The sequence below is a fragment of the Carcharhinus amblyrhynchos genome, chromosome 2 (assembly GCF_965287045.1).
Source record: "Carcharhinus amblyrhynchos chromosome 2, sCarAmb.v2.hapA, whole genome shotgun sequence".
In the NCBI taxonomy this organism is placed as follows: domain Eukaryota; kingdom Metazoa; phylum Chordata; class Chondrichthyes; order Carcharhiniformes; family Carcharhinidae; genus Carcharhinus; species Carcharhinus amblyrhynchos.
Genome location: NC_137325.1, coordinates 147,493,481 through 147,507,021, shown reverse-complemented (window position 1 = coordinate 147,507,021; position 13,541 = coordinate 147,493,481). Strand labels below are relative to the sequence as shown.

Sequence of the window (13,541 nt, the reverse complement as noted above, 5' to 3'; positions counted from 1 at the left end):
TCAACTGAGATGTTTTCTTTGGAAGGCAAGATCTAATTTAAATGATCAGGAACAACGTCACACTGCTTTGTTTCTTGCCGATTAATGAATCTCCTAGGTGAAATCAGTCAACTGTGAAGACCATTAGTATTAGTTCTTAGAATTGGCTCGTGAAAACACTAAGTCTCCCTCATTTGTTTAACTGTGCATGGAAATATAATTTTTCATCATGCAGACAAGCACACTAACCATCAGAACCAGAGAGGTGCTTTTCACAACCCCTATACGTTTGGTTGATGTGGACTGTATCCTCATTGTTTAGTTTTGTCTTTTCTTGCAGCAGTCATGTCCGTTTGATGGTTAACAGCACATCTTGCTGAGGCTTTTTATTGCGTTGTATTCCCAGCTAACTTTCCCTTAGCATTGTTTGATGCTAATATTTGAGTTCTGTGTTGGATATCCCAAATCATTTCTTATCCATAATGCTTGTGTGTGATTGAGGAGCTCATTCAGCGAAAGAATTTGACAAGGTTGTCTCATCTTTTGGGACACCATTTGAAGCTTTCATGTTTTTCAGGATGAAGATTTTAATCATAAAGTTTCTTAAGTTATAAACATCAATTCTTGAAATTTTCTTGAAGTGAGGTGGATGCCATTATAAATGGGGAGTGGACAGTATATCCTCTTTAGGTATAAATCTGTTAATTATCTGGGTCTGCATGGACATCAACATATCAAAACTTCAATCTTGGGTGGCCATCAAATTATAGATGCAAACATTTGAGTTCTGATACATTTGCCAGTGAAAAATCCCTGTGTAAAAACACCATCGCTAAAGGACCAGCCTGAGAAACTCACCACCTCCATCTCATAGACAAACTAACATTCTCTTGTACATCATCTTGAGCTGAAAAGTCACATACTTGTATCACAGATGTACGATAGTAAATTCTTCAACCACACAAATCTTCAGGAGTGCTTCACTGAAGTATGGTGTGTCCAAATGAAGAGTGATACAGCTCTGAAACACATTACCAAGGCAGAAGTAATACCTGTGCTCAGTTCTCCACAGCCCAAAAGTCTTAAATCCCAGCCAGAAAGTTGTCTTGTTCCTCTTCCTTTGTCTCTGCAACAATGACCACCAGCCTTTGTGAACATCAATGGATAATACATTTGACTGATTTTGACTGAAGTCTGTTTTGAAGTATCCTGAGAAAGTAATACTGCCTGTGTGAACAATGTGTTATTCACTACACCTTCCCCAAGCCAACTCCGTTGAGAGGATTTATTTTATCTGGATGGCCAGTTGCTTGCTCCAAAGTTCTTAACTTCACAAGTACTAGAAAATCTTCTGGTTCCAGCCATGAGAAAAGTTGTATTACAGCAAGAAAGCTCAAGATTCTACTTCCCTTTTCTGGCTTTTCCCATTTTACTTGGGTCAGCACCATATGAACTTTCTCCATCTCCTCTGGCCCAGTCACCCATCCTTTTCTATTCTCCATTTGTCTGGATGAGTACAGCTCCAAAAACACTCAAGCTTGACACCATGCAGGACAAAGCAGCTTGCTTCATTGGCACCCTATCCACAACTTTTAACATTCGCTCCCTCCACCATCAGTGTACTGTGGCGGAAGTGTGTACCATCTACACAATGCACTGCAGCAACTCACTGAAGCTCCTTCGGCAACTGCTTCCAAACCTATAACCTCTACCACCTTGAAGGACAAGGGCAACAGATAGGAACGTGGGAACACCACCACCAGTAGCAAGTTCCCCTTCAAGCCACTCACCATTCTAACTTGAAACTATATTGCTCCATCACCTTATTAGATCAAAATGATGGAATTTTTTTCCTGACAGCACTATGCGTATTCTTATAACTTGAACATGAATAATGCTTGTTATCAAAGATCTTTTGATGGCTCAGTTGCATTCAGGAACCTGCTTGGCACGTTTATTGTTTTCGGCCTTTCCTTGCACATCTTCCCTAATGGTCACCTTTTTAATGAGAAGGAACATTAATTTATCCATTTCTCATTTTCTTCAATAAACAAGCCTGCTCTGATCATCCAGCAGCAGAAGAGACTATTACAAACATAGGCTTGGATCCAATTTCCTCCCTTAACCCAAGACACTTGTCAGATGTGGAGAATGTTGATTGATCATCTCATTGGCTGGGAAAATTTTGCTTCTCTGACCTTGTAGCTCAGCAATTGATCAGTCAGACTGGATACCTCCTGGCCTAGGATGCACCAATGACAAGTGGTATATCTAACCTGATCATTTGACTCTTGAGGCAGAATTGCTAAACAGTCTTTAGCAATGGAAGATGTCCTAGTATCATGAATGACTGCACTCTGAGGACTTAAATGGAAGAGAATCACCTTGGGTGATTGAAGAATATCTTGGTCTCCAGTTTCTTGAAGGACAGCTTGAAAGTTAAATTATTCCTCTCTCAACCAGATCATTAACTATTTGAATGTCACAAATGAACCTGTATTTTCTTGCAAGCTGAAATCCTTTTCACTGAAGGGAGTCAGTATAGAATCCAACACACACAATCTGTGAGCTTTCTGCCTTGGTGGACATCCACCTTCCCTTTCTGCCAACCAGTAGGGTAATTGCCATCATTCATATTTGAAGGTTACAATTTTTTGTCCATGTGACCTAAACCCAAACTAAGCAGTGATTGACAAATGTAGCATAATTCATCTCTTTCAAGTCTCCTGGATCTGGTCAGGAATCAACATAGAAGCCTGATTTTAAGGGCTAATATATAGAAGGCTTTGCTAAATGGGCAGCAATGTGAATTTTCACTAAGCACTGTTGTCTGTTTTGGCTTTTTTATTGCTGCAGGGTTTCGTGAAATTTAGATTCATAGATCCACCTCAGATGCAACAATACTTTTCATTGTTGATAATATATGCCTTTATAAATGAGACAGACTGTTCTTACCATAAGATATTGTATTGTTTCAGCATAATCCTACTGTACAAGCAGAAGTCCTACTCTTGCTATTCATCAGCTCTTTCCTGAAAGATATTTGATTTTAAAAACTTTAACTGCAGGCCCTCACTGATTTCTAAAGTCTCTGGTAACGTAACTAGTTAAAATTGCTGCTCCGGCTAATATGAGGACTGTCAGGTGGAAAAGGAATATCTAATATTCAGCTCCACATATTGCTGTTATCTGACACTAGTTTAACTCCATGTATGCAATAAATGTACATTTATTATGTGCATGGAGCTGAGTTATACTTGGAAGACTTTAGTAGATAATTCATTGCTTAAACTATTTGTCTAGACATTCAAATGAGTTTTCCACAGGACAAATGAGGGTTTTAACAGACAGGCTGGGGTTCCATCCTGGTCCCTTTCTGCACAGTGGGAGGTATTGTCCCTTTCATTTAAACTGCTTTGATCTTTAGAAAAGCACATGTTTCTGGTTTCTGTGGAGTGATCTGAGTGGTGCTTCTGTCTGTTAACTATTGATGACAATTTTTTATTTTGCTAATATTATTAAATTCCATCAGCTTCATTTGAAAAATGTCACTGGGTTGTGAAATGTTTGAATGTTTTAAACTGGAGCCAAGCATTTGATGGAGCACAGAACTGTCCTATCTACTAGTCTCAGGCATTTCTAACCATCTTGTCAGGTTTTCTTATAGGCTCCAAAACTCAGCTAACTGCTTTCTTCCTCATTCACCTATAGTCCATAAATTTCAGGATAGGCCCATAATGATTAAAATCCCCGATAAACCTCCAAAAATTTTTACAATCTGTGGAAGCTTGCAAAAATGTTCTGGTTCACACAATCTTCCGCTGCAATGCAGCTCAATGAGTAGATGTTATTAAATGAATCCTTTTATTCTCCAGTAAACAATGTCCAGTTTGTTGGTCTTTCTTAGGACCAGTTCTCAATTATTTTCTTGCAAACATGTTGAATATTGGCATTGCTTTTGACTCATTTCAAATAAGCTTTGAGTTGAGAAGTATACTTTGGAAAACAGAAATGAAATTAAATCAGGCTTCACATTTTCAACCTGCTGTTGAGATTTTTTTGCCAACTGCTCCTCCAATGAGTCTTTATTGTCTTGTCTTCCATCAAAGTTCAGCATCAGACGTGGAAAATACCACCACTACTACTAAAAGATTTGTCATGAAAAATTGGGTACCTTGATGTTTGCTGGAAACTTTATTTGGGGCTCTGTTTGCCCAAATTAGAATTGAAGCAAAAATACCTACTTTTTGAGAAACTTGCCCAAAACAAAACATTTTTCTTGATCTTTGGACTGATCAGATGAAGAGCTTTGGTCAAGATTAGATAGTTGTGCTAATTGCATTCACCTTATCTCTGCATTGGCACAATGGGCTGAAAGACCTCTGTGCTGCATCATTGATTCTGTGAATCGGCTGTCGCTTTTCAAGTCCTCTTGTGGAACATAGAATGAGCAGACACTGAAGATTTCAACACAGCATCCATCTGTCTTCCAGGATAGGAATCTTATTGTCTTGTATGTCCACAGTATTTGTTCATGAAGACATTTAGTGCTGGAGGAGTCTCTGACCTTTGGATTGGGAATTCACTGACAGCTCAGATCATAGTTACCATGTTCAGTCTAATCAAATTTGGTTTTGACTTTGGGATTTATAGCTATGCTGTACATGTTCACTGTATTTCAATAGATATTCTGGAGGATCTTGCAAAGTCTGATAACACTTTGAGATCATCTGATGTTTGTTGAGTTGAGGCGGAAACACCTTCCTAAACTTCATTTCTGTTCAAGAAAAAGCTCCTAATTTCCATTGATTTGGGTCTTCCTAAAATCATGAACTAATCTAGCACAAGAGGCTGGATTAATGTGTTTGTGGTGTCAGTGCAGTCTCAGTGGGCTGAAGGGCCTCTTTGCACTCTGATTCTATGATTCTAGAGGCCATTCAACCTATCATGCTTGTGCTGGATCTTTTGAGGAGCAGCTGTGCTGAATTCCATTTCCCGATCTTTTATGCATAACCATGCAAGTTCCTCATCCTGCTCAATTCCCTTTTAAAACTATTTGTTGAACCAGTCTCTCATCTTTTCAGGCAGAGGGTTCCAATCCCAACAACTGAGTGAGAAAAATTCTCCACATCTCTTTTCTTGAACTTTTGCCAATGACTGAATCTCTGACCTCTGGTTATTGACCCATTCAGCCGAGGGAATAGTTTTACTTTCTCAATGCCATCAAGACCCCTCAATCTTGAAAATCTCTGTTCGAATGAGAATTGTCCTACCAGTTTCTTCTCATAACTGAGGTCTTTCATCCCTAGTAAACCTCTGCATCCTTTGTATGAAGTTCCGTGTTCAAATAAAATCTACAATACATTGATTCTTTGCTATTGAGAAACAAAAGAGATAGAATGGTTGGAAGCAGTTGGCTGTGATTCAAGGTCACTACAAAAGAAGATGAATGCACATCAGGTTTATTCTCAAGTTTATTCGTCTTCGGCTGGTTCCCTCAAACTAATAACAGAATGGCAGAGTTGCCTCATATGTGAAGGACAAAATAGGTCCGTTGGTGGACTTCAGTATGCAAAATGCACAGTTACTTGGAGTTTCAATGTTAGAAGCATTAATTGACCATTCAGGACTCCAGAGACACACGTTCTGTTCCCACCATCTAGGCAATATTCGGGAGATTTTTGGTAATTAGGTTGCTGCAGTGCTAAGTGCTTTAAGCAATGTCAAAACCTAAAACTCATTCCAGTAGATATTTATCTCCATTTTTGAATCAAAAAACTTCCTTTGAATATATTAATATGCTTGCATCGAAGTGCATGAAAATATGGGGATGGGAAAAAACTTAATCCTAAAGCCTGCCTTACCTTTCTACCATGAAGAGGAAATTGCTGAGAGTTTGTTAAACTTTGGGGTTAAAGAAACATTTCTTTGGATCAAATTGCTGCTGTTTTCACCTGATAGTTCTTGCACTACACTACAGATTAAATATCTTTTCTCTTAAATGACATTGCAGATTTGTGCTGGACCTTCATGAGATATAGAAGCAGAATTAGGCCATTCAGTTCATTGAGTCTGCTCTGCCATTCAATCATGGCTGATAGATTTCTCAATCCCATTCTCCCCCCTTTCCCTGTAACCTTTGATCCCCTTACCAATCAAGAACCTAGCAATCTCTGTCTGAAATACCTTTCACCTTTAAGTTTCCACGCAGCCAAATTCCGGCTGATGACTAACCCCTCGGAAAGTGTTATGACCAACTTCAAGAAAGAAGCGAAGGACAAGAAAAACTCTCTTCTGACCATAATGCACAATGGAGGTCTACTAAAAATTCCGACCCTGTGTTCAAAAAGAAGACCTTGTATCCCCTCATGTCTTTGAACCTAGGATAGGTTGGGCTTCCTTTACCTGTTGAAATGAGATGTCTTCTTCCACATTACGGTTCTGTGACTGCTAATTTTCCATTAGTGATGGATGTACTCTTGGTATCCCATCTTGAACTGTAACAATAGAACTAGAAGGATTTTTTGGGAATATTGAAAATACCCATCTCTTTAACATGTTTGCAAATTGAAGCTTCAGAGTTGGAACTTTCGGTCACTGTAAATGGAAGCCCATTGGGGTTGAAATCACTGTCTAGTATTAAGCTTTATAAAGGAGGCCCAGATCTTGTAGTTTAGAATGGCCCTTTATGCTACCCTGGCCTCTGCAGGTTAAGGCTTATTTTAAGCCTCTACTCTACTTTGGCTTAAGCATGCAATGATTCAATGAATGTTGGCTCCTCAGTAGATCCACCATATTGATTTGGTGCTCACCGTGGGATATTTCTAGAACAATCTTACAAGAAGTATAGATAAACTATACGTTTTATCTGCATTCTGTCTTTCTGAAGAGTTTATCCTTTATATTCTTTGCACTGTCATGCGACCAGACTCTTGATTTGACTCGTACATTTTTGGAGCTCTCTCCTGAGTTATTTACTGCAGCCTTTGCTGGTGCTGATACTGTTGACTGAGCAATATCAATGAACCAGCTACCACATAATGTTAAAGTTCCTTACATTCAATCTGCTGCAGTCTCGTAAGCTCACACCAGAAGATGAACTCAAGAAGCATTTACAATGAAAATGTTATCACAATTTAACAAGATGGTCTGAAATATCTGCCAAGAGTCATTGGGACAAGCATTGATTTACCATAGATTCTTCACCTCTCTTTTCTAACTAAAGCATAGTCCTGAAGTACATGGAGGATAAATGAATGAGGAAGGAAGTAAGATTAACTACCTTCATTCACTGTGATCTTGCCCATTTTCTGAGTTTATGTTATCCTCCACATATCTCGCACACACCCACTTATCCCGCTGTTTCTAACTCTTTGTTTGGAGTGTTTTGACATTTTACTAAATGTTGACAAAATTGTTTTCCTTTGCTGTGTAAGCGTTACCTACCCTGCAGGCTGCCTCCATCGATAAAAGAACCGCAGACCGGTGTGTAGCCACGGCTCTTATACAGCCTAGGAGCTGGGAAAAATCACATGGTTCTTGAGAGACTTCAGTGAGGTTAGAACTCCTGGAGGGACACCATCCAGGTGATTTTCCCCTATTGGATTGAGGTATGTGGAGGATAAGAAAGGGAGAGAGAGAAGGTAGGTAATCTTACTCTACCCAGCTTTCCTTGCAAACTCCCATCAAATATTTGTAGTGGTATATGTCTGATAAATGACTTTCTTCCCTGATCCGTAAAACTACTGGGCAAGTGGGGTAGTTTCAGTGGCCCAGACAGCACAGTGGAAAATCACAAGAGTGCTCCCACTGTCTAATCCAATCTCGAGCAGCATCAGGCAAAAACAAGCCCTGTCCTCCCTTCTGATTGGAAAGCAGATATGGCATATCTGCCAAAGGTGTTAAACAAATGAAGAATAATTTGGAATTCCAATGTCAAATTTTCTTTACCAACACTCAAGTTTACTGTGTGGTTTTGTTGCCGTCTTGTGAAATAAGATGTGTTTGAAATCTCAAAAATGCTCCTTTGTTTAGAAGACAATTTTTGGGAATCAGTCTGGAATTTGCTTTTTAGCTAAATTTTACCTGTCTGCTTGAGTTGACCACCAGGTGTTTCTGATGGACTGCAAGTATCGGCGTGGCAACCTGTGAATTTGCACTGTGCTTTCCACAAAAAAAACCTCCCTATCAAAAGTGAACTCACTTGTGCAAGGTATTGTCACTGGCTGCTGTGATCTTTTGGTTCTGTGCACAGCTTGTGGGGATTCTGTCAATTGAGGTATGCCTGCTGTTTTTGTTTCTCTTTCTCCCTACTCCTACACCCAGACATTCTTGACAATGTTATCAGTTCCCATTGAATAAATTAGGAGGGGAGGTAGGAGTTGAGTATATTTGAACACATTCTTCTGTCCTCAGGGACTTGTGTTTTTGTCCGGCTGAAGAAAGGTGGTGGTGAAGACCTCCTCTATTTCAAAGGGCTGATGAGGACTTCCACAAGAGTTGTAAGAATATCTCCATCCATTTCCCCAGCAGACAGGAAATGGATAACTTGCCCCAAATTCAGAATAACACTTGTTCTACAGTCTAGCTGTGAGGGACCCACAAGGACAGTAAGTATGTTACTGGCTTGGAGAGTGATGATCCCGAGCTTGCATTCAGGTGGGTTTAGGGCATTGCAGGAGGCTTGAGATCTCTGCATTACATCTGATTAGAGCTATTCCTGATCTTGAGTTCTTGCTGTCAATTGGATGCAAAATAAACAAATTGTTCAGTCTCCCAGCACTGCCCTTCCTCCTGTTCAAAAAAAAGACTTGCTGCAGTGTCCAACTTGGTATAAATGTAAGTTTTCTTTCCGCCCGGCAGTGCACGAATGGTCACTTGATGTGTGCAGGCTGTTTCATTCACCTGCTGGCTGATGCCAGACTGAAGGAGGAACAGGCCACCTGCCCGAACTGCCGCTGTGAGATCAGCAAGAGCCTGTGCTGCAGGAACCTGGCCGTGGAAAAGGCGGTGAGCGAGCTTCCCAGCGAGTGCGGCTTCTGCCTGAAGCAGTTCCCACGCTCCATTCTCGAGAGACACCAGAAGGAGGACTGCCAGGACAGGTAATGCACGTGAAACCTCAGCACCAGGCAGTTTATTAACCAAATCACAGCCCTCACTGATCCTGCTTTTCATTCACAGTGTGCAAGGAGTCAGGGGAATATAGGCATTAAATGTTAGGGTGGCAGAAATGAATTGGCATGCACAAGTGAGTTTTGGGGAAAATGTAAAACAAAAAGCATCTGTGATAAGTCATGGTGGCAACACCCACATGGCTCTCCCCACTCTCTTCATGTACACTGACCAATAATAAACGACAGGTCTGAGTGCTCGGTATTTCCTTGCCAAACTGGCAACCACTCCCATGTCCGTGAAAGCGCCACAACAAGTGCAAAAAACAGTGGCAACTGTTTTGTTATCCATATGTTACATCTATAAATAAGTTATTACAATCTCAACTGGTAATTTTTGTAATTAGAACTCAATTTATCTGGTGCACTATAGAAGAAATAATCCATTGCCTATCTGTCCAGCCTCAAACTGAAAAGTGGGGGATGGGCAATGTCATTAAGGCAGTGTTTTAGGGTAATTTAAGATGTTACAATAGGTTGGGGATAAAAATTTCAGGAAACAATAAGCGTTAGCCTATTGGGGTCTTTTCAATAATAATGTCTTGGAGAGTTCAATTTTGGAGAGATGTATGAAATGCACATACTTTAGCAATTTTCATTGCACCTTTCTAGCATGCAGGACTTGCTTTATAGGTTAGTTTTCCCTCCTCATCTTGATCATCCTGTTCAGTTATTGTGTTTGGAGCGCAGCCAGGTTTGCTCAGGCCTCCACCACTTCTGGGGTCAGTAAGCCTAGGGCAACTTTCTCTTAAGTGCACCTATCCCTTGGGTCCGGAGACTTGAGATCAAGGGCAGACCCCAATCTGTATCAGGGTGCACAGTGGTTAGCACTACTGCTTCTTGGTGCTGGGGGCCTAGATTCGACTCCTGGCTTGGGTGATCGTCTGTGCAGAGTCTGCACATTCTCTCTGAGTCTACATGGGTTTCTTCCAGATGCTTTGATTTCCTCCCACAGTCCGAAAGACGTGCTGGTTAGGTGCATTGGCCGTGCTAAATTCTCCCTTTGTGTACCCGAACAGGCGTCGGAGTGTGGCGACTAGGGAATTTCCACAGTAACTTCACTACAGTGTTAATGTAAGCCTACTTATGACACTAATAAATAAACTTTAAAATTCTGTGCAGAGTATTGATTCTTTCACTTGCTGTTAAAATTGCTGCATTTAAGAAAAAACAGTTGTTTTAGAGATCTGTCATGGGGTAGAGTTGATTTAAATATTTAAGAATTGATCTAGAGGTTGTCTTGTACACTCCTTGTTCCCTGGCCTTGACCAATGCTGAAATGTGGCAATGTACTAAAAACACACAAGTGCCCTGGGGTAACTCCTCCCTCTGCAAGCATCTCATTTTGGTAGTCTGTAAATCTGTTTGGCAAGCCCGTACTTTCTGTTCCAATTCAGATGCAATTGCTACTTAATTTACAAACCATAACCTCTGCAACCAAGATGGGAAGAGTGCTGTATCTGTTTCTCGTCACTGTCCACAGGTCTCGGTGTATATTCAAATGATCTTTCCAGCTAGATGCAGATATATATATGCTCTATGTGTTGATCTCTGGCCAATCAATTTCAAAATACTCCCTAACACTTGCGTGCATACCTGTCTTCCCCCTTCCTCCTCTGTCTGCCTCTGTTCCCCCGTGTCCTCTCCCGCAGCAGTGAAACAATCAGTGATTCTTCCATTACCTTCAGATGGACTTTGGGGAAAACCTGTAGTTGGTTGCGTTCAGAAGGTAGACTGATTTGGAGCAAGTTCCATTCACTCTGCTTTGTGACTGGGTCTGAAGCTTCAGGAACTGGTGTGTTCTTTACCCAAGCAATTGCTCTTTAGTATTGCTGAAAAAATATTTTGATGAAGCTTTTCATCTTGCACTCATCAGGGCAACCCAGAAGAATACCGATGTCGAGAGAAACAATAACATTATAATGCATAAGGAAAAAGTGCTAACTAGTTGGCAAGCAGACCCTGATAGAGAAGTTTCTATGGAGAATGCACCAGTTAACCGCCAGGCATTATTTGAACTTTAAATGGGCAGCATGACTCTGGCCAAGCCATTGCCCTGAGGTATTATGTTTGAGGTTTGATACGCTTCCCTGATGGCCGTCTTGCTGCCACTGACTCCACCAAGCATTCTTCCTGCCTTTTGGAAACTCTTGAGCCTCTTCTCTCGCCTGGTTACTATCATTAGCAGCTTCTGCCAACATTTCCTCACTGGTCAGAACTCCGTCCGTTTCAGCAACACAAGACTTAGTCGGTTCCTTTTGTAATAATTCAGAATCAGGGAAGACTTCCCTGCTTTGATGTAGAATGACCACCAGCTGATCTGTGTGGCTCCTCCAGACCCGTTCATTCTTGGTCTGAACAGTGTATGATACTGGCTCTGCCTGGACCAGCACTGCTGCTGTTTTACCCCAGCATGCAGTTCCTTTCCAACACAGTTTCTCCTGTCCTGAAATTTGTTGACTTTCCCTCTCTTTAGACCATCTGCACTTCTTTGTTACCACTTCTGGTGAGAAGTGCCTGTTTTAAGGTCTGGACAAACCTTTTGGCCTAGCCATTTATCGCACGGTGATATGGACCTGACTTTGCCTGCTGAACTCCTTGGTGGTTGAGAGAGTCCACAAATTCCTTCACCACAAACTGTGGCCCATTGTGGCTCACTATTTGATTAGGGCTTCCAAATTTAGCAAACAATTCGTCAAGTCACTCTATAGTTGTTTCTACGGACACCAACTTCATAATTGCTATTTTTGGCCACCGAATGGTTATCGACTACCACCAATGGCATTTTTCCTTCTACTGGACCTATGGCGTCTACATGGATCCTTTGACAATTCCCATGAGATGGAACAGTGACAATGACAGTGTTTTCTGCACTACACAAAATTCACAAGCACCTGCCTTCTCCTCCATCTGAGAATCAACACTGCACCAAAAATAGCTCCTGGCAATCTCTTTCACCCACACCACTCTGGGTGTCCTTATTGCACTTGATCCTGCACCTTCCTACATAATGTGGGAGGAAGGGCTTGGAGGCTTTGGAGAGAGTGCAGAGAAGGTTTACCAGGATGTTGCCTGGTATAGAGGGTCTTAGTTATGAGGAGAGATTGGGTAGACTGGGGTTGTTCTCCCTGGAAAGATGGAGAATGAGGGGAGACCTGATAGAGGTGTACAAAATTATGAAGGGCATAGATAGGGCGAACAGTGGGAAGCTTTTTCCCAGGTCGGAGGTGACGTTCACGAGGGGTCACGGGCTCAAGGTGAGAGGGGCGAGGTATAACTCAGATATCATAAGAACATAAGAAATAGGAGCAGGAGTAGGCCATCTAGCCCTTCGAGCCTGCCCCACCATTCAATAAGATCATGGCTGATCTGAAGTGGATCAGCTCTCTCCCCATAACCCTTAATTCCCTTGTCTGTCAAAAACCGATCTACCCGTGACTTAAATATATTTAGCGAGGTAGCCTCCACCACTTCAACAAGTAGAGAATTCCAGAGATTCATCCCTTGAGTGAAGAAGTTCCTCCTCAACTCCGATCTAAACTGCCGCCCCCCCCCCGCCCCCAACCTTATCTTGAGGCTGTGCCCTCTAGTCCTGCTTTCATCTCTAAGCGGGAAGAATCTCTCCACCTCAACCCTATCCATCCCTTTCATTATCTTATACATCTCTATAAGATCCCCCCGCCAATCAGAATAGCACCCATTGATACCAACTCTCTGCCTCCTATTAGACAACCAATCCTCTATCCATGCTATCCCTCCTATCAGAGGGACGTTTTTTACGCAGAGGGTGGTGGGGGCCTGGAATGCACTGCCAAGTAGGGTGGTGGAGGCAGACACATTGGCATCATTTAAGAATTACCTGGATAGTCACATGAGCAGACTGGGAATGGAGGGATACAAACGAAAGGTCTAGTTGGACCAATGAGCGACACAGGCTTGGAAGGCCGAAGGGCCTGTTTCCTGTGCTGTCCTGTTCTTTGACTGACAACTCTCATTCCCCTCATACCCTGTTGTGGACAACTCCCACCTTCTTGACAGGTAGGTACAAATCAGACTGACTTATGAATAATCTTTCCTCATAAGATTAAATCCATTACTTGACTTAAGATTGGATTGTTTCTTGTGGGGTTTTGAATCTGTCATTGACACAGGTACTTTATCATCTAGGTGAAAATGTATAATTTGCAAATGCCAATCAGGAACATCCATCCCTCCAGGATGAAGCAACCTAGAAAGTGCATTAGTGTTACCCTGTTATTCGGATTGACTATACCATGTGTCATATGAATTTACCAACAAAAGTAGTGCCCATCATTGTAAACGTGCTGCTGCCAGAAATGGCATTCCTATGGCCCAAAGATGGTGGTCAGGGGCCTGTGATCGGTTAACAGC

General features: G+C 41.7%; 1 protein-coding gene across 2 annotated transcripts in view; it reads left to right on the top strand.

Moving 5' to 3' along the window:
• zftraf1 (zinc finger TRAF-type and ring finger containing 1) overlaps positions 1 to 13,541 on the top strand; it is a 144,326-nt gene that overhangs the window by 52,079 nt on the left and 78,706 nt on the right. For both annotated transcript variants that reach the window (XM_080214048.1, XM_080214039.1), the window contains exon 2: positions 8,842 to 9,080. In XM_080214048.1, the coding sequence (XP_080070174.1) occupies positions 8,842 to 9,080 (239 nt within the window). The remainder of the gene's footprint in view (positions 1 to 8,841; positions 9,081 to 13,541) is intronic.